This window comes from Anabrus simplex, chromosome 2 (assembly GCF_040414725.1).
Source record: "Anabrus simplex isolate iqAnaSimp1 chromosome 2, ASM4041472v1, whole genome shotgun sequence".
NCBI lineage: Eukaryota > Metazoa > Arthropoda > Insecta > Orthoptera > Tettigoniidae > Anabrus > Anabrus simplex.
In genome coordinates, this window is record NC_090266.1 from 1,025,553,987 (window position 1) to 1,025,576,627 (window position 22,641).

Sequence of the window (22,641 nt, forward strand, 5' to 3'; positions counted from 1 at the left end):
GTGGAATTTTCAGTAGCCACTAACTACGTCACTACTACATGGTTAAATAATTACAGCCTAATGAGGGTGTAAAATCTTGTCTTAAAATTACGCATTGACGTTGTGAACTTTTAAAATCATCAAATATGGCAGGTTTCAGAAATAAATTTAAGATTTGAGTAAGATCCGAACTTGGTAGCGATGCATTATTCAAACTTGGGGTGTTGGTGCACATACACTCCTTCTCCCTCTCTTAAGTTGTAGCTTGTGAGATTCAGTTCAAACAGCATAATTGGGAACCCCCTAATAGGCCTACATACACTTCTTATGTTTGTTTGGTTTATCAAGTCGTGTACCACAACAACATGGGAAGGATTTAAATGTGAGATAAGCGTGGATATTTAAGAAATGATCATCAACACTTTTGCAACTAATTGGTGCGTTATGAGGCATTGCCACTCTCATTTGTGTAATGTCGCGGCCAGTCTAAATGACATTGATGTGGATAATCCTGGTATCTCATCAGCACCTTAGATAATCGGCTTTTGGTTTCTTCTTAAAGAGGCAAATCTACTTCTTCGTAGTTTGCTTTCCATTTCTCAGTATTTAATTAAGAATTCAAAAATCAAAGTGAATAAGCAAACTGATAAAGCAACGTACGACATGTTTTAAAGCTTTATCAGTATGCTCCTAAGCTTTAATTATCAACATATAGCAAACAACAATTGTACAAAATATAAACACTTACAGAGTAAGAATTTCACCTAGAGAGAGTCAAAATATAGAATATGCCGCTTGGTGATACAATGGAAAGATTTATACATGTATCGTGTAAAGTGTTTGCAAACAAGTATCTGATACAATTTTCGAATATAGAATAAAATAATTCAGATCTCAGACTATTCAAGCGAAAGAAAAGGAAAGGAATAAAAAAATCAAAGTGGGACCGAGCAATTCGGCCATGCGGTTAGAGGCGTGCAGTTGTGACCTTGCATTAGGGAGATAGTGGGTTCGAACCACACTGTCGGGAGCCCTGAAGATGGTTCTCCGTGGTTTCCCATTTTTACACCAGGCAAATGCTTGCTGGGGCTGTACCTTAATTAAGGCCACGGTCGCTTCCTTCCAACTCCTAGCTCTGTCCTATCCCATCGTCGCCATAAGACCTAAATGTGTCGGTGCGACGTAAAGCAACTTGTAAAGAAAAAGGAAGGAGTGTAAATAATTTTGGGGAATTGTCTCACCTCTTGTGGAGGCAGCATGGCACATTGATTCATCACGTTTTCAGTGTGCCAGTATTACGGCACATTGAATGATAAAATATCTAATATCTAACTAAACGGTTCAAAGTTGTCTCAAAGAACAACAGTGTCCAGATATTAAGCATAGTTAGTTCACGTTTGATTTTCTGCAGACTAAAATTTGTTAAAAAGAGTGCAATGATCTCACTTACCGAGTACGGATTCTACCAAGGCTTCACTAACGTACATAGCCAACGGAAGTGTTGTAAGCTCGGCTAACGTAGAACCATTTCTCTCGCATATTATTCTCGCCTGTGACCATGTAGCTGCTTGGGTATGGAATTCATATTCCAAGTTATGGGCTACATCTTTGAACACCTCCACGTAAGGACTTCTTGAAATGTCAGGTTCTGGAAATGGCAGACATTCCCGAAAATAAGAGAATTTGTTATGTTTGCCAACTTAATAAAACTAAAATTCAGGACATGCATTAAAAATATACTAAAATATTCTCTTCAACTTCAGACTCTTTAAAATGTGATCAAAAATAATAACCAACAATGAAATAGGACTCAACCTTTTTAACGTTACAAAAATACACCATCAGCCAAAAAATTATAAATGACTTAACAACACATTTAAAATATTGGCAATGTTAACGATGCCTAGTATTGTATTACTATTTGAATGAGTACATACTCTACCTTTACTCTTGTTTAGAACTTCCTTATATCTAATTGAAACATTTTGCGTGACGTATTGAAGTTTATTTTTACTAGTAGGCCTAATTCTGCTTTTATGAGTTCAGGTCTCATCCTATTTCTCCCATCAGTCCAAATATTTTTCATTTGTGAAAAGTACTCTCCACATGAGCGTTACATACTGGAAGGGAATATACAGTATTTGCTAAGCTATTTTCTTTAAATTTAGTGCTCTACCATTACGAGATTTCATCTCATCTTTCCTGGGATTTGGAAAGTCATCCACTCTAGGAATTCTTGGTATAATGCATCACTATTATCAATTGGGTCTAAGTGAATACATTCTTTCCATGGAATTGCTTGTTGTAGGTTCTCTAGTTGTTGTTGTTGTTGTTGTTGGGTAATTATGTTTTGACTTTACTTTATTATAACTTGCAATGTTAAGTTAGTAGTAAGCTCAACATATAGTATTATAAGCCGTAGTGTAAGTACTGGAAATAATTAAATTGTGTATGAAATTGTATATGATGATGCTGGATTTAGCATGATAAACTAGCAGTATTTCTTGTAATATCTTATTTCCATGTAATTGATTTTTGTACCCTTGTTGTTGAAGTTGTTGGGTAATTATATTTTAACTTTACTTTAATATCACCTATAGTGTTAATCCAGTAGTCAGCTCAACCTATAGTTTTGTGAACCGTAGTTGTAAGCACTGGAAATACTTAAGTTGGGTGTATATTTGTGTATTATGATGTTGGATTTAAAATGTTAAACTAGTAGTACTTCTTGTAATATTTTCTTTCCATGGAATTATTTGTTGTACATTGTTGTTTGTTGTTGTTGTTGTTGTTGCTGTTGGGTTATTATGTTTATTTTATTATTACACTACCGGTACTCTAAGCGACCATTGTCACCGGGATATTTTCCATTAGCGATGTATTTGTTAGTAATAATAATAATAATAATAATAATAATAATAATAATAATAAATAAGTCCGTTGAAACCTTCTGATAAAACCCTGTCCTTATATGAATCAAATTAATAAGTAATTAAATTTTGTTTTATGAGATACACTTTCTTGAAGCCGACAGAGCGCAGACAATTTGGGTAAAGCACCCTCTAATGTGGGCGACTTTCTACAAACTCCTGATGTTCTATCCTGACAAAAGGAAGATGAGTCAAGACTAAGAATTTTCTAATGTCAATAAAATGATTTTATTCATGAAATGTTCATATAAAGGGGGCTGTTTAGCCAAGGCAGCGTAGGCAGTAGAGGATTTATTCGAAAGGAACCGAGTTGAAGGCAGGCCGATTAACGGCCCATTTTCAGCCCAATATTTCAAAATGCGATTGTTATGCGTCGATTAACTGACATTGCTGTTAGTGAGATGTAAAAGACGTTTATAGAAACTCAGTGTCGCTGACAAAATAATTAACATAAGATTATACATTTCTTTTTTTATATAATATAAAATCATCTGATGGCAGCTGAATATGTATCTTCTCAGAGTCAGTTCTCTCTGTATTGGGTAAACATTAATTTCTCTAAAGCGGATTTGAAGCTGATAGCATTTGGTTTCTTCAAGGGAGTGATTGAAATAGCCATCATCTTGCAAAGATTCTTAATACATTCTGAAGTGGTATTTGACGGTGACGTAGACGAAACTTCCTTGAAAAGCAGTTACTGCCTAATGTCCGTGGCAAAAGAATTATTAAGTAACTGTAACGGTATTTAAAATCTCATACCTAGCATAACCTCTCCTGCGAACCACGTGAACTTGCCGCGGTGGGGATGGTTCTGCGTCCCAGTGAAGCAGATAGCCGAGCTGTAGGTGCAACCATATCGAATGGATATTTGTCGAGAGACCAGAATAATGAATGGTTCATCGAAAGGGGGGTAGCAGAAATTCAGAAGTTGCAAGTGCGGCAGTCTAGATGATTGCCGGATATGGCCTTGTAATAATACTTAACATGGCTTAGCTTTGTTGAGACTCCTACACGGCTAAAAGCAACGGGAAACTATAGCCGTAATTGACTCTCGAGGACAATCAGCCCTCTCCGTATGAATGATGTACTGATGATGGACTCTTCTCTGGTAAAATATTCCGGACCGGGCGAATTGGCCGTGCGGTTAAGGGCGCGTGGCTGTGAGCTTGCATCCGGGAGATAGTAGGTTCGAATCCCACTATCGGCAGCCCTGAAAATGGTTTTCCGTGGTTTCCCATTTTCACATCAGGCAAATGCTGGGGCTGTACCTTAATTAAGGCCACAGCCGCTTCCTTCAAACTCCTAGGCCTTTCCTATCCCATCGTCGCCAAAAGACCTATCTGTGTCGGTGCGACGTAAAGCCCCTAGCAAAAAAAAGAATCTGTGAAGGGAATGGATAAACTAAAGTTAGATGTAGTTGGTACAAGTGAAGTACGTTGACAGGAATAGTAGGATTTTTGGTCAGGCGACTACAGAATAATCAACATAAAATCAAACAGGAGAAAATCAGGAGTTGGTTTAATAGTGAGTAAGTAAATAGGGCAGCGGGTAAGCTACTACGATCAGCAGAGTGAGGAATTTGTTGTCAGGATAGACACCAAGCCAATGCCCACCATCATAGTGCAGGTCCATATGCCTCTTTAGGGGCCGATGACCTTCGATGTTAGGCCCCTTAAAGCAACAAGCATCATCATCATCATATGCCTCTTAGTTCAGCGAATGATGAAGACATTGAAAGCATGTATGAAGAGATAGAAGATTTAATATAATGCGTAAAAGGAATTATAGACAAACCATTCGGCTGGTTGAGTTCTGAACCGATCATAATTTAGTCCTTACCAAAACTAGGTTCAAACATCACAAACGACGGCTGTGTACGTGGACGAGACGTTGAGACACTGGAAGGTATCAAATAGATTGTTAGGCAGGGATTCACAAACCAGGTGTTGGATTGCAAGACTTTCCCAGGAGCTGGCGTGGACTGTAACCAAAATTTGTTGATCATAAATACCATCTGAAGCTGAAGAAGCTGAAGAAAGGAAGGAATCCAAGGAGGTGGGATTTAGACAAACTGGAAGAAAAGACTGTGAGTGATTTTTAAAGGAACTTGTTGCGGAAGGACCAAATGAAAAGGCTGAAGGAAACACAATAAAAAATGGACAGTCGTGAAGAATGAGGCCAGTAGGTCAGCTAAAGAAAGGTTAGGAAGAAAGGAAAGGTGAACTAAGAATCAATAAATAACTCAGAAGATACTAGATATGACTGACGAACTACGAAGGTACAAGAATGCAAAAAAATGAGGTCAGAAAAGAATACAGGCGATTAAAGAGTGAAGAAAATAGAAATTGAAAGACAGCTAAGGAAGAATGGCTGAAAGGGAAGTGCAAGGATATTGAAGTTTACGTGGTTGTAGGAAAGGTAGATGCTGCATAGAGGAAACCATTTTAGAAAGGAAAGCTAGGTGTATGACTATTAAGAGCTCAGAGGGAAAACCATTTCTAGAGAAAGAAGGCAAGGCAGGAACATATCCGACAGTTGTATCAAGGTAAAGAAGTAGATGATATGGTTCTTGAACAAGACGGGGCTATTGATACTGATGAAATAAGAGGCCCAGAATTCGACAGAGTTTTGAGAGACCTAAATGGGAAGAAGTCATGTATATGAATGGCATGCTCTAATAATTACTGACTACCTTACGAGAAACCAGCATGGCGAGGTAATTCCATTTAGTACTTAAGATGTATCGGACAGGAGAATTGCCATCCGATTTTCGGCAGAATGTTGTTGTACCTGTACCTAAGAAAGCCGGTCTTGACAAGTGTGAAAACTATCGCGACATTACTTTATTATCTCGTGCCTGAAAAATGTTAATACGCATTATTTACCAAAGAACTGTTGGGAATGCACTTCAAAAACGATAAAATACGGGTGCAACACAATAGAACACACTTATTTTAACACACATACATGAATGACATCTTGTGAACAACCACAACAACAAAACACTCAATGCAAAGAAATCTTACACACACAACACAGTTGAAAATAATCGATATTAATCAAGTCTTAGGCTTATTTCTACATCTTCTCCCAAGTACCTAAGTTAACGGTGGTCATTCCAACGATAACATACACAACACAGTCAAGGGTTCAGATTTAGAGGTTTACGAACCGTCCTGCCAGATCTTGATTCCATCAGTTCACTGGGAGTCTCTTCGGTGATGGTCATGGCTTCCTCTTGGAGTAGTTCAACAACTTCTTCTCGAAGTCTTCTGCCGATGACTGTTGGCCAAGTTCAAGTTCCAATGGGTAGATTCTCTGCACTGGTCTCAGAAGCAAGCCGCTTGATGTCTTCACTCTGACCAGTCCGGTTTCACCATCAGTTCCCTTTAGGAGATCAACTACTCCTGCCAAAGGCCACTCTACACGTCTTGTGTTGTCATTTCCCACCAACATTATTTCACCAACTGAAACTGGACCAAGCTGCTGTTTATTGGCTAACAACATCAACTGTCCCAAGTATTCAGGACGAAATATCCGTCTGAGATCTTCTCGCAGCTTTTGCCGGTAGCGAAGTCTCTTATTTAGATCAGTGGATTCAACTAAGACAAAATCTGGAACTCCTATCTCTTCAAGTTCCTGTAGAAACATATTGGGTGTTGGAGGAGTAAAATCATTGGGATTTTGAGACACATAAGTTAGGGGACGAGCATTGATGACGGCCTTACAGTCACACAAAATTGTCTGCATCTCCTCGTAATCAACTGATGTTCGTCCTAGGACACGACGCAATAGTCTCTTCAGTATTACGATAAGCCGCTCCCACCAACCACCTCACCAGGATACAGTTGGAGGATTGACCTTCCATTTAATTCTTCTGTCAGTGCTGTAAAATTTAATAGCATCCCAGTCCAATTTCTTGCATGCATTATTAGTGCCAGAAACGTTATTACCATTGTCACAATAGACAAGAGATGGCCGACCTCTTCTACTAATGAATCTCCTGAAACTTTGAATGAAGCTGCCAGTTGAGAGGGAAGATATAACCTCCAAATGTACTGCTCGATACACTCCACAAGTCTACAAACACACCCATGCCTGTTTATTACTGCCCTACTCCATCTTGAGGTATAGCGGACCTGCTAAATCGACATCGGTAACTTCAAATATCTTAATATTTCGCACTCTATCTTCAGGAAGAGGTGCCGGATTAACTTCTAAATGCTTGAATGTTTGCTTCTTATATTGCAGACATTTATCCAGAACTGATCGAACAGTTAGTCTTCTACGAAGGATCCAAATTTGTTCTCTAAGTCGAGTCATTATCATGTGTGGACCTGGGTGACACGATACTTTATGTAAATCCATGTCAGGCGAAATACAACAGGATGCTCGGAACTAGCCAGAACAGCTGGTTAACAAAAATCGTTTAATCCTACCTATGAGAGACTTTTGTCATTAGGCGTAGAATTCCATTACTATCAATGAATGGGACCAAATTCGACAACTTTGTGTCATTCACTCCAGATAAATTCTGTTTCTGAACCATACTTATAACTTAATGCTAAGCCACCACTAATTCTTCTGTTGTCAAGTTATCATGGAATCTGTCCTGTTCTTTCTTTCAAAAATCCTTCACATAGCGTTATAACCAACCAATTACATGTATGCTTTGCCTAAAAGTAGAAAAGCGGGCAAAAAAACAATGAGATCCAACTGTAGCTGAGAGCATGGAGGAAGCAACACTTTTCTTCTTGCCGCAGGTAATCTCTTCTTTATCAAACCGTACGTCCACCTTGGGCCATGTACTTGGCTATTCTCGCAGCCAGTTAGGTCCCTCTTACCATCTTGATTCTAACAACTTCTTAGCAGTAGCACCACGGCACGACAGGTCTGCAGGATTCATGGTGCCTGGAACGTGCCTAAATTCCTTTCCTTCAGTCAGTTCCCCGATTTCTTTAACTCGGTTGGATACGAACACATCCCATTGATTTTCTCTTTGAATCCATGCTAAGAACTTTGCGTCACTGCAAAGTATTGTCTTGTCATCAGGGATTATGAAATCATGAACAATGTTAGAGTACATCCTAGAAGCTATTGTTGCAGCTAACAACTCCAACCTCGGGATTTTCACTTTCTTGTTAGGGTTACTAATTGGAGAGACTCTTGCTTTAGCGAGGACGAGCTGGACATGAACCTGATCCTGTTGTTGTAGGTAAGCCACAGCTGCATACGAGAGCTGACTTGCGTCGCAGAAGGAATGGAGTGTCCAGTTTTCTTGCGAATCTGGCCCCTGGAATTTTGATTTCTTCTAAGTATGGCAAATCCCTCATCCAGGGCATGAATTATGATCTAAGGTCCTCATTCACTTCCTGATCCCAACCTATACCTGAGTCCCAATTCTTCTGCAAGAGAAGTTTGAGAAGCAAGGTGACACTACAAGTGAACTCCAATGGGGTCAAAAATCCGATGTGCTGCTGGAAGACTAATCTCCTTGGTGATTTTCTCCAGGCGAAGGGAATTTACCTTTTCTGCATTTATGTATAGGATATCTTCTGACTTATCCCACAGCAACCCTAAGACATTGGTAGGCATTTCTGATGGCAAAAAAGGGTTTGTGAACTCCCACTCTCGAAGCTCAAACATTCTCTCACTCATGACGGAAGTTGCTTCGTCAATGAACTGCTGCAACTGGTTTATATAATCTATACTGGCCAAACAATAGTCAACATAAATGCTCTGAGCCATCAGTTCTACCAAATCTTGAAAATAAGATGATGTACCATCTTTACACTGGTCTAGTACAGTCTGCAGGTGATACTCGATTACTGCTCCAAGGAGGTACGGGCTACATGTCACTCCAGACACTACACGATAATGCTGATAGATATTCAAGGTACCCTGACGATCGATCCACAAGAATCTCAAAAATTGTCAGTCCCCTTCAGAGATGCAGATCTGTGGGAAAGCACACCAGATCTCGGCAATTACTCAAAATCTCTTCAACCGGAAACAAGCCAATACCGGAGGAAGTAGTTCTATGAAATTCGGTTCATTTTCAAGACAACTGTTAATACTGGGATTCCCTTTTTCACATGCAGATGCATCAAACACGGGACGAACAGGCGTAGTACTATTTTGTTTCATGACGTGATGATGTGGCAAATAATGACAGGGAGAATCCATTGTTTCTTCAGGCACCTCTTCTATTACACCTTCCTGTATCCACTCGTCCAGAAGGTACAGATATATGCATCATAGTAGCCTTCAGATTTGAATCTTTTAACTGTGGAAGGTACTCTCTTTTCAGCCATATTGTAGTTGTTAGGTAGTGGAGGATGATTTTCTATCCCGGGTTTGCAGGACTCAAATCAACCATCCTCATTGATCCTTGCCGTATCCAAGAAATGTTGATTAGCATCCTCTTAAAGTTCTAATATACTCTTCTTCTCAGCAGGGTCCCTTATGCCAAGGGCATCCAGAGTCCACAAATCTGATATACGGGATTCTCTTGTTAGCATATCTATCACCACCATAGCTATACTTTCCACATTACTATATCCTGAAGGTACTTTGCCCATTAAAATCCATCCCAAATGAGTTTCCATAGCCACTAGTCCAGTACTTAGTACCTTGTGGCCTCCTGTAAACAATTTGCCTGCAACATCAGCTCCAGTTAATATTCCTATTGATCCATGAGATTCGATGTCACTCAAAACAATGTCCTGACTACTTAGTTCCTCAATCCCAAGACCTTGATGCACTGAAGGTATGGCACCACAAATTCTTGTCTGGTCTAACGCTTCAAAGTGACGGTTGTAGCCACCATCCAGACTAGAGAGATGAATAGTGTACAAACAATGATGGTATACTCCAGTGGTTGTACCTCCAAACAGCGAGCGTTGGATATTTTCTTGTCTGCCAGTTTGATGTCCCATTCCCGTGGCTATACTCTTCAAAATGGAGGAACGTTGTGATGCAGAATCAGTCAATGCTCTTACAGTCCGCTCAACTCCTTGTCCCCGAAATTTGACGACTAGTGTTTGCATTAACACCCCATAATGGTTCGAAAAACTAGCTAAAGCATCATCTTCCTGGACTTGGGCAGTAGAAGCCATTTTGTCTCCTGTTGAGTTCGGCCTCTCTACGGTTGAGTCCACCTGGGTTTGTGGAAACTTATCACACATAACCACAAAATGTCCCCGACCACAAATAATGCACCTAGGCCTATTTCTACATTTCTTTGCTGGATGTCCGAACTTGAGACAAGAAAGACAGCATCTTTTTGTCTCAAGTGCGAGACTTGTGATTAGACGAGCAAAATACACACCCTATTGTTTCTCTATTAGATGCAGTAAGGAGACCTGCCGCTGTAAGAATGTTCTCATTCGGATTAGTGGTGTAATTCAAGCTCTTGTCCTTCTTTAGATCTCTCTTGACAGCTACCGAAGGCAAAACACCAAAACCTGATATAGCCAAAGTAATCTTCTGTTCCTGTTTTACTTCACATCTAAGAAATTGCATCAGGCTGTCTAAATGATTCTAAGAATTCACACTCTGCTCACTGACACCAACGCCGCCAGGTTCAGCAGGTGAACAACTTGAAGAAGACTGGCTAGTGAGTGCAATTGAAGAAGTTCTCTCCCACGTCCTTAGAATATCCTCGGGCAAACATGACTCTACTAGCGGTTAAAGCATGGAATTACAATTGTCCGTTGTGATACCTAGTTTCCAGAGCTCCTATGTGTCTCTGAAGCTTATCATAGAGTATGATAAACATACCGTACTAGGGCTCACAGCATTCTGTAAGATTAAACTTAACAACTCTCTAATGCACACTTCTACAAGCAAATCATCTTTTCCATAGCGTGCTTTGAGACTTGATGTTACTTTACCATAATTTTCTCCGGTTACAGGAAGGCTATCAACCTAATGTCTTGCTATGGATCCCGAAATGATGGCCTTTATGAGGTACTGGAATATATTACTAGGGTCTAAAAGAGGGTCCTCGTCAATTTTCTTAAATTGTGACCAGAAAGGAAGCCAATCTTTTAGTTCACCTCCGAACTTCTTCAATTCCAAAAAAGGCAGCTCGTACGAATGCTTAACTTGAAGTAACGAGTTAGAACTAACTGATACTGCAGTTGCTTTTGAGTTCCGATCTTCATTTAATAATCTCGTAACAACAGCCGTAACCTTATAAAATATAAACTTATACTCATCAGCCGTACTGACTTCTTTGTCTAACTTGTCATCCCTAACCTCCACGTTCTCAGTCATATTAGTGAAGGTAAGAGTATCCATGGAGAACCTCCGTGGCTCAGACGAAAGCGCGCCGGACTCTCACCGCTAGGTTCCTTGGTTCAAATCCCGGTCACTCCATCTGAGATTTGTGCTGGACAGATTTTCTCCGGGTACTCCGATTTTCCCTGTCATATTTCATTCCAGCAAACACTCTCCAATATCATTTCATTTCACCTGTCATTCATTAATAATTGCCTCAGAGGAGTGCGACAGGCTTCGGCAGCCGGCATAATTCCTATCATGTGTACGTAACATATGACATTGACAGGTGTGTGACATTTACACAAGCCTGGCATGAAACATTTGGCGATGAGGAACGTACGTTATGTGAAACTCTTAGACTGATTCTGATGGTTCGGTCAGCTTCCGCTTCGAACGCTAGCGCTGTGCCACGTCCTGGGAGCCATCTGGTTGAGAATGAACGTACCATTTCCACTTCTATTAAAACGACTAAATTTAAAGGAGTCACTGTTTAAGAAGCCTTTCTCGTGGACAATCGAGATTTCTTCTGATGACGCAGAGCACAGTTCTCTGCGAAACGTAAATAATTTTACCTTACTTTCTTGACACGGCATAAGCCCAAAAGCCTGTACAGTATCATGCCTATAGATAAATATTGTTACTTGGATAGTAAAATCACTAACGATGGAAGAAGTAAGGAGGAAGTAAAATGCTGACTACTACAAGTAAGGAATGTCTTTCTTAAGAAAAGAAAAAGGACACATCTTAAGACACCCAGGACTTGTTCAGCTGGTTTTTGAGGGAAGTGTAGGTGATAAGAACGTTAGGGGTAGACCAAGATATGAATATGAGAAGGAGGTTTGACCAGATGTAGGATGTAGTAGTTACATTGAAATAAAGAAAATGTTAGCATATGTTTGGGTGGCATGGAGGGCTGCATCAAAGCTGCCTGTGGACCGATGACTCAAACACCTCACGTAGCATAATTGAAATGTTGTGGCGCATTGAACTGCTTTAGGGTTGAAACCTTAGCTTCACACAAAGTACACTATCAAATAATACCATCACTACGGTACTAAATAACTTTTCCCCAAATGTTTAAATTGAGTTATATTACACTCTCCGAGCACTTCACCTTAAGTACACTGAAATCGCCAGAAGCTATAATCTCAATTGAACAAACGATGGATGTCACAGAAGGATAGATTTGAGTGAATATGGTGAATTATTTCGAGTTGTTCTCATATAATTTTCAATAAGGAGCGTTGGAAGAAACGGACATAGATGGGGTGTTAAAGTTAATAGAACTTCCAGTGCGGAGTGTGCAGAGGAGAGGTAAGAGAAGAGAAGGTGTAAAAAGAATAGGGGGACAGGGTGGTTTAACGAGGAGTGTAGCAGGTAATGAGAGGGTGTATTGAGAGCTCTAGCAGAGTTTAGAAAGGTAGGGGAACAGGGTAAAAGAGAGGAATATTGTAAATTAAGAAGAGAATACAAGGGTATGTTGAATGAAACAAAGAAAGTGGAAGGAGGCGGAGCCAGAAATAATAAATGGATACTGTAGGAAAAATAGAATAGAGAATATATGGGAGTCTATAAATAAGATACGGAGAGCGAGACCTATGGGGAAAGGTAAGAGCATAAGGGAGGAAGTTTGGGTGGAGTATTTTAAGAGGCTTTTAGGAGGGGAAGATAACTAGTATAGAGAAATTGGGAAGACATATATAGGCAAAGAATTAGAAATGGGAAATCAGATATTAGATGAGGAGGTAACAGGGCAGGAAGTAATTAGGGTATTAAATAATGCAATACCTAAGGCAGCAGGTGGTGTGAATGGCATTACTAACAGTGTTTGGAGGGAGGCGGGAGCCAATGAGGCGATGTTGAGTGGTATGGTAAAATTCTTTGACAGATTGTTTGAAACTGCTAAATATCCGAGGAATGCAGAAAGGGGCTTTTATGCACAATTTAAAAAAATAGACGGAATAGAAGCGATCCGAATAATTATAGAGGGATAATGCTGTTAGATGCATTGTGTAAGGTGTATACAGGGACCTTGGCTAACAGGATAAAGAAAAGGGTGGAGCAGTACGGAAGGATATCGGATTTTAAGAACGGATTTAGGAAAGGAAGAAATACGGGCGATAATATGTGGAAACTAGACACGCTGATTACGAAGTGTGTGAAGATAGCAGGGGCCAAATTATATATAGCGGCGGTGGATTGGAAAAAGCTTTTAATACAGTGAGCAGGGAGGCGTTATTTACGAGATTAAGGAAGATAGGGTTAACGAACGAAATGAGGGGGCAATTGAAATAATTTATGAGAAGATATTTGTGACGATCAAATTACAGGGAGGAGGGTTGAGTAATTGTACTGAGTTGTGAAACAAGGAAGTAAACTATCCCTGATAATATATGAGAGAACCATGGAGGAGAGAGATGGCAATGTCCATGGATAGGAAAGGGAGAAGTGCCGGGTTTGCTATTCGCAGACGATTTATTGATCCTAGCACTGATGGCAAGGGGTTTGCAAAGAGGGTTAGATGAGGTGGTAGATTATACTAGGAGATGGTCTCTTCGAGTAAACGTGAGAAAGACACAGTTAATTTGAGTGAAAAAATAGATAGGGTAGATGCAATGTGAAAGAGATGGACATAATTGATTTAGTTATAAAAACTTATAGAACTGATGTTAAATGTAAGGATAGAAGTGCGTAAGAGGTAGTAATAAGATAAATACAATAGTATGAAGAAGAAGAGAGAGACAGTGTGGAAAGAACTATGAAAACAAAGAGTGAACAGAGTATGAGATTTGAAGGATGCACTGTTTGTATGTGTGTAGTGTAAAATCAATATAGAATATAATGCTGAGAGGATGGATAGCGGCTTAGGTAGTAAAAGGTAAGGTTTAGGTAAATAGGAAGGAGTATTACGTAATTGGGATGGCATGTGCATAAAGGGAGGATATAATGCTTAAAGGTGTAGTAAATGTTGTATTATTTATTGTTACGTGTACGGTATGTGTAGAAATGGAAATTTTATTAACGTTAAGAGAGAAGCTTGAAGTAGCGAGATCGTGGAGTGTACGTAGAGCTGTAAGAGGGAGAGATAGGCCTGGCATATCTCAAATTAAGTGTTGATTTAGAACGTCTTCACGGGTAGAGTAGAGTAAGGTAGAGAAGAGTATTAGATTAGAGGATAGACTTAATGTAGTTAAGTGGTTAGTTCAGTTAGATGTAGAGGTAGCATCTTGCATGTGGAGCTGGCTATCCGCCCATGTGTGACATGCTACACAGTAGATTTAGTATGAAATTAGTTATAGATTTAATGGTAGTTAGTAGTCCTGTCATGAACTAGTGTTTCTTTATTACCTTATACCGATGGTGTGTACTATCGTGGGCAATAAAGATGTAATGTTCTTAAAATACATTCTTCAACATGGCACGACAACATACTCGGATTGTTTAAAAGCCATAACCTTACGTGTCCACTAATTAGAGTAATATTATAATTTGGGCGTTTTGTCCCGTCACCACCTAGTAACGAAATCAGTTTTGAAATCATTTCGATGGGTGGTTAATTAAAACTATATGAAAGGACTCGCCATATAGATATTGAACCCGACAGGGGCATGATCCAAGAACCTTAGGTTGATATCGATCTCCGTAATTACGCACGCAATGCTATTAAAGGGAAAGAACGCTGAAAATGATTAATATTCATATCATTAATAGAGGTCATACCGAAACTAATTAATATTCATACCATTGAGATAGATAAATTGTGTATTTTAAAATTATTCTACGAGATTTCTTTGTCTGCGACTTATTGCGCAGTATTATCCTTTGTGTAGCGGGGCCCCGGAGATGAAGCCAAGCCAACTTAGACCCGGGAGGGGTTATGAATGGGGATTCCCTGTGACATCACTCGAGAGAAGACATCCCTCCTCAAGGCTCACAGAATGAGGGGAAACTAATTTTTTCGAAACGGAATATAGGAGCCATCTTGGAATCGGACTGGCCAACTTAATTACCTACGATCCAGAAAATTAATAAAACTCATATTAGGGGGTCGTCTCCCGATTTAAAAGGGATGAATGTTACTGGGACATTTATTTAGAGTGTTTAATGTCCTCTTCCGTGATAACTTTCAGCCGAAGAAAGAATACTGTGTTGTTTCTGCGTGGAAAGGTACTGGGGCCATCTGGTTAGTCTCATGACACGTCCTCGACGGAGGGACTTCACCCCGTGTGGTAGGGGAAGCAGAACATATTTTAATTAATTTAAAGAGATTCACCGAAGGATAATTGAGTGGTTATGTCTCAATCGCACCAACTAGATACTGGTCACCGACTACCCGTACTATTATACCTCGAGTACGCCGGGAATAGGCGCTACGCAAATTAGTGGAAGGGGTATCGCTCCTTAGTAAAAACTACTGCAGGAAGGGACAAGAGTCAGTCGGGACTCGTGGCTTACAGACGGCGAAGCTATGTGCAGTCGAGCTTCCAGCGATCTTTTGTTTGAGTGAATTTAAATTTAATTTACAAGTGAAATCGCGTACTGTGCGTAAATATTGCAGAGATTGGATAGACGCGATGCTAGTGTCTAAACTTTAAAGACCAGGGACGTGTCGCGAACATTTAATATCATTTGTAATAATATTATTATTATTACCACGGCGCTACTGTGTCGAGTAGTAACAAAGGTACGCGGAATCCGATACTGAACCGCGGATTGCGGAGTGAGGTCCGATATCGTGGCTGGACGTTCACACTGAATGTAACTAAACAAATCTTGGAATAAATAGTGACGTATTGTGTGCCTCAGGAATACTGCCAGCGGTTTCGTCAACCTAGAACAATGGACTCCCGGTTGGAAAGAAGAATGGTGCCTCCAGTAACTGCTTTGGTGCCTATGGGTCAGCACTAAACCAGCAATGGACTTCCTGACCTGACAACGGGTCATCAAGTGATGGAGATGAGTATTAATCATATTTAATATGACGTGATCAGATTGGGCGGGGAACAGTTATCATTACCTGACGCTATAATGTTAGAGATTGTAACTTCAGTAATGTAGATGTGCTACCATGATACACGTAGCTTCTATTTACTTTATTTAATTAAGTAACACGTCTGAGCAATCAATTGTAAATAAAGGTGTAATACGATAAGTTTGCATGCAGTAGTAGATTGACTTAATCATTTTATTTGGGGAAACTTGTAATTATTGATGCGTCAGGAACCAATTTTTAGTAATTCAGAGTAATTCAAGTTAGGCTGTAGTTAGTCCAGCGTTGATAATGCATGGCTGGTAAGTAGTGTAATTTTATTCCGTGAGCACCCAGAACTACGAGATATGACTTCGGAACTGACACCACAGGCCTCCACTGACATATATTTAGATAGGAATTGTACAATCTTAATTGGCAAGCTTATCACAATGTAAGTGCAAATTGAGGAATATTTAATTCATAATTGTATTACCGTGTGACGATTTTATCAGAAATCACAATTTAGATATGGATTAATTACACCGTTATTACGAGGAAGTTAATTATGATCACGCAGTATGGTCTAATTTCCAGGTAAGTCGTGTAGGGAGATAGTGCAATGATGAACCCAATAATAATAATAATAATAATAATAATAATAATAATAATAATAATAATAATAATAATAATAATAATAATAATAATAATAATAATAAATTGTAATTATGGTAATCATGCAAGTATTGGTATCATAGAAACCGGTGTCGCGTCGCGGGATCATGATATTGTAAACGAATGTGTGTGTTGAATTGAAGTGAAGTATAGAGAGCCGATGTAATTTGCTTAATGAACAATGAAGCTCAGTTTATTAGTGAACGATCCCCGAGATGGGGTGTTTTGTTAAGAAAGGGCGTTATGCCTGTGAAGGCCGAGGCCATTGACCACCCGCCGTGCAGGGGTTGGGGCAGTTGACCTAGTGAGGAGAAGTGTTGGTTTTTTTTTGTATGCTCGTCCGCTCGTAGAAGTGGGAGCCTTGAGTTAAAGAGAACGAGGCCCGGAAGAGTCGCCTAATAATGGAAATATTCAACACGCCAGAATGATGTAGTCGCTAATAAATGACACGGCGATTGTTACCAGTACATGTTAGTTTACTGTCATTACTCATTTGAGGATAATGTAGCTTAGGGTTTTCAGAGTCCCACTTCCATCCAAAGGGGTGTCAGTTCAGTTCCCGACAGCGGCATTGGTACCCCAATGCTCAACCGAAGGCTGGATGTCTCACGTGTTTACTGTATATAATTTGTGTTCTCTAAGTGTTTATGTATCTTGTTGTGATTATAATTGAGTTGCCGATGGTGCTGACCATCGGGGTGGTGAATTGTATACAAGTGAGGGTCGGTTCAAACCCGGGCGTTTGTTCCACATGAGTTCCTTCTTGGTACTTCGTTGGGGAATAGTTGTGTGTTTAGTATAGGGATTGCTCAGACTCGTTGCATGCATGTTAATCCTATTGGTCAATGATATCACATAGCCTCAGTGTCTATGATAAGTGTTTTTCCGTTCGAATCTCGTCATAATGGATCGCTCTGCGATAGATAATACTCGGATCCATCACATACGACTAAAAGTCGATAACAAACCACAACAATTGATAATAATCCATGTAATTCATTTGTATATAAATGCGTCATTACCATCATCATCATTAAGGCCTAATAAACCACTTGTATTAATCTAAACTTTAACCCGAATGTGTTCTCATTGTAATTAGGTATGATCCGTCTCCTACCCTGTATGCCTTTAAGCTAAGTCTAGTTAAGCGCCTATTTTGTTTTATTCCAACCCGTTAACGCCCTGTAGATATCATGCCGGAGCCATTATGTGTAGGGACGGGTGCAATATGAAGAATAAAATTAATCACATAGACTGTTTAAATAACTGACATGAAAGGCAAAAAACGATGTGAACCGTAGTTGAAGGAACTTTCGCGAAAAGCAGACGCTGCCTAATCTGCGCGATGGAAACATTTGAAATAGGAAATATTTATTTAATCTCTCACACCTTATTTTTTCCTTCACTTAATTTTGTAGCAATTACACTATCAAGTCAATCGCTGTGATTAGTTTTATATTTTATATCTACCAAATGAATGCTTTAACATTGCTTAAATTGACCATTCACATAACTAATATAATAGAACAGAATATAATTGGTTCCGGCATTAATTATGCTACATACAGTGGAAAATAAAATTGAAAATGTAGGCCTACATATATATATATATTATTTGTGCTGTCTGTTTATTATTGCACTGACAAAAAAGGTCTTACGGCGACGATGAGATAGGACAGGGCGAGGAATGGCAAGGAAGCGACCGTGGCCTTAATTAAGACACAGCCCCAGCATTTATCTCGTGTGAAAATTGTAAACAACGGAAAACCATATTCAGGGCTGCCAACAGTGTAGTTCCAAGTCACTATGACCCGAATGCCAGCTCACAGCTAAGTGAATGAAACCGCGTAGCCAACTCGTTCGATAGAATAAAATGTAATTCCAATACGCAACAAACTCGTGAAATTTATAGCATTAATCCACTGAGAATAAAGGATGCTTTATCAACCACTCCTTAAGCTTACAACTGAATATATTGAAGGTAGCTCTTTTGAATCTGATGGCATTTTATTGAACATTTTAACGGAATCATGAAATAGCTTGAAGCTGTCTTTTGTTGCCTGTAACGAGGGACATTGACTTGGTTTGCAGGCCTGGTATTATATTTGTGAACATCACTTCTGAGATTGATACTGCGACTAGTAAAATGTTTTCCTGAAGGGGGAGGCGGGCCTCTTAGACAGTGACGCCGTCTCTCAGGCCGGGAGATTTGTTACGGTGAAGGAGATGTTCGGAGAAGGTGAGAGGTTTGGCAGCCGTGGCAGCCTATAAGGCTCCGTGCGTATAGCAATGTGCTGCTACAGGTGGAAATCACGAGAACTACTTAGGGGCACCTTAAGAAGCTGGAATATGTGTGATGTTTGACAAAATACATGATTCCTTCGTATGTTCTATCAGCTAATTTCTTATCTTCACCCTTTACAATTAATATATCAGCCTTCAAAGTTTTGGCTTTACCCGATAAAACGACTAGTGGCTGGGTATAACGCGAAAGCGGAACCCAATAAATAAATTAAGAGGGAAAATAAGTATTAGTAGAAAAAGAAGAAGAAGCATTGTACAATGCTGTCTTCAGATGACTATTTTTAATGTCATAATTTTCGGGAAGAACTATATGCTTGTTGTTGGCTGCACTAATAGATACTGTGATACAAAAGTTTTCTTCATAACCTCATGAAATGCATTTGAAAAGACGGTGGACCATAGCAGTAAATGGCAAGAAGTAATTCGGAATTTATACATTTTAATTAATACAAAATAACTCTTTATAACACGTATTTTAACCATTTTACAAATAGGTTAACAATTAGAAACAAAATATTATAGCAATGTTATATCTGCAAAGCAAGCTGCAGTAAGCCATCATTTTTAGAGCGCACACATCATAATAGATACACATTGTATTGTATTGCCATAGTCTTAATTATAGCCAGTAGAATAATAATAATAATAATAATAATAATAATAATAATAATAATAATAATAATAATAATAATAATAATAATATACCGTACTGTGCTATAGACCAAACTGTGAAATTTTATAGCATTCCGTTATAAACTAATGAAATATATTTGGAAAGGCAGTAGACAAATATAATTACATAAATAGGCCTCCATTACGCAATATAAATAGCTCACAGAAATACCGTATTTTACATCCGTAAATTCATGTCCTCTTTCCGCGGTGGTGCATTTCTTTTCAAGCACACCCCTAATGGAAATGTGCTGCATGCACCGTTTTAACGACATACCAACCCTCATGCCAATCTTAAGTTTCTGGCAGTGTCATGATTCAAGCTCGGGTCCCCGAGGAAAGCAGCTAGTAGCGCCAACCGTTATGTTACAGAGGCGGACTTGATCATATTGTAAATACAGATACACAATATTAATAATCACTTATTGGCAACTTTAAGTGATTCTGAACTTTTCTTCTCATGCATAATTTTTTTATAGTTCGCATGCGGTTCCAATATCAGGAATTTCAATAGGTCCAACATCAAGCCTGAGCCTTTTTATCAGAAAAAGTTCCTCCTCTCTCTTCCCCTTGTTGTAGTTCTCTTTCCCTACGTTTGCTATTTGCTTTACGTCGCACCGTCACAGATAGGTCTTATGGCGACGATGGGACAGGAAAGGCCTAGGAATGCGAAGGAAGCGGCCGCGGCCTTAATTAAGGTACAGTCTGGTGTGAAAATGTGAAACCACGGAAAACCATCTTCAGGGCGGCCGACAGTGGGGTTCGAACCCACTATCTCCCGGATGCAAGCTCACAGCTGGGCGCCCCTAACCGCGCGGTCAACTCGCCCGGTCCCTATGTTTGCGATCCGAGGTTGAGACCATTCACACGGTAGATCAGTACGCGAGGTGACATGTTCTGAGCAAACTGCATAAACAAGAGCCTAAATATGCTTACATTTCACGGAATCAATTATTCGCCTTCGTGAAATAATAACGAATGTTACCAAGGCCTTCCTTAGAAAACATGGTTATGTTTAAAATTAATTAAAATTAAAATTTAAAATTAATCTCCTCCCTAGCAGCATTAACCTACGCTAACATGATATCGTATTAGAAATAGACCAAGGATATTTTTATTAAGACAGCGTTGTTGAATGTGTATATGAACACTGCTGTCGTTATCATTACTGGTAGGTAGGCTATCCAGTGAACCAATGTTTCTTCTGATCACTTTTGAAGTTATTGCTCTGTTGCTATTTCCTGCGAACTGTTTTTCTCGTAAACTTATTACATGGCCACTTTATGCAAGTTTGGAATAATTTGGCCAATTATTGTTGCATAAAACACTCTGAAATCCCACGGCCATGGCAGCACGCGGTTAGACAACAGCGGATATGTGAGTGGTGAAACCACTGCCGGGTGAAACGCATTAACTTACAAAGTTCGCCACTCGGAGCGCAGCGGTGCATTTCTCTCATCAGCGCACGGAGCCTATACTATACTGAAAAACAACTCAAGAGCTGAGGAAAAGTATCCTTCCCCATGTGAGCACGTCGCCTGGTCCCCCTTCCCGTCTCTGTTCTCCTTCTTCGCCACAACTAGCTTATTATTAACGTCGTGCGTCTACCTGACAAGTACTTCATTCTCAAATAGTGTAACATCAAAAGAAATCACTTCCTTTCACATAGCTGTACTTTGATTACGTACCATACCTATTTATTCCTTTATTGCCCATGTAAAACCTACTGGTTACTGACGAATACCGAGGCAAAAGAAGCAAGGTTTATTTTTATTTCATAATGAAATTTGTGTGAGGCACATGGGGACTTACAACGAAAAGTATGACGACATAATTGTACGATCCTCTCTCGTGCAACGAATGTCAGTGGCAGTTTCTTACAGTTCAACAAGTTGAAAACCCACCTATGAGTGGGATTGCAAAATACAGTGTTTACCGGAATGTTGTAAATATTTTAGTCTCTTCGTTCGGAAGGTAAAAACGAACGCATGATCCCCTCATGACAACATTTCTGCAGATAGAGGGCAGTTACGAAATTAAAGTACAAGTTATTATTATTATTATTATTATTATTATTATTTATTATTTATTATTATTATTATTATTATTATTATTATTATTATTATTATTATTTTGCTAGGGGCTTTACGTCGCACCGACACAGATAGGTCTTATGGCGGCGACGATGGGATAAGAAAGGCCTAGGAGTAGGAAGGAAGCGGTCGTGGCCTTAATTAAGGTACAGCCCCAGCATTTGCCTGGTGTGAAAATGGGAAACCACGGAAAACCATTTTCAGGGCTGCCGATAGTAGGATTCGAACCTACTATCTCCCGGATGCAAGCTCACAGCCGCGCGCCTCTACGCGCACGGCCAACTCGCCCGGTATTATTATTATTATTATTATTATTATTATTATTATTATTATTATTATTATTATTATTATTATTATTATTATTATTATTATTTCGAGTACGCTAAGGATCCTATACCCACACAGTGTTAAGGCCCTTCCTGTTTTACTTACGGCTAGTGCATAGTTCGAACTGAGCTGACACATAGGCCTACTGACGAACAGTCAAACGAACAAACATTTTCTTTCACTTAAATCTGGCATGTAGCTTAGTTGAGTTACGTTTTGTTTCGCTTTCCTTATCGCCTTGATTGCTCTTTTACATAATTCAGACACTTTCTTAAAACTAAATGTTCAGCGACTTTACGGAGACGTATCGTCAGAAATCCTCACGATATTACAGGTATAAACAACCACAGGCCAGCATATACGATATGGTACCAAAAGAAACATACGAATTCCTTTAAATTCCGCG

General features: G+C 39.5%; 1 protein-coding gene across 6 annotated transcripts in view; it reads right to left on the reverse strand.

Moving 5' to 3' along the window:
* LOC136864651 (lymphocyte antigen 75) overlaps nucleotides 1–22,641 on the reverse strand; it is a 350,542-nt gene that overhangs the window by 325,451 nt on the left and 2,450 nt on the right. For 5 of the 6 annotated variants that reach the window (XM_067141927.2, XM_068226378.1, XM_067141930.2 and 2 more), the window contains exon 2: nucleotides 1,430–1,627. The exons of the other annotated variant lie outside the window; for it this stretch is intronic. In XM_067141927.2, coding sequence (XP_066998028.2) covers nucleotides 1,430–1,627 — 198 coding nt within the window. The remainder of the gene's footprint in view (nucleotides 1–1,429; nucleotides 1,628–22,641) is intronic. 6 annotated transcript variants of the gene reach the window in all.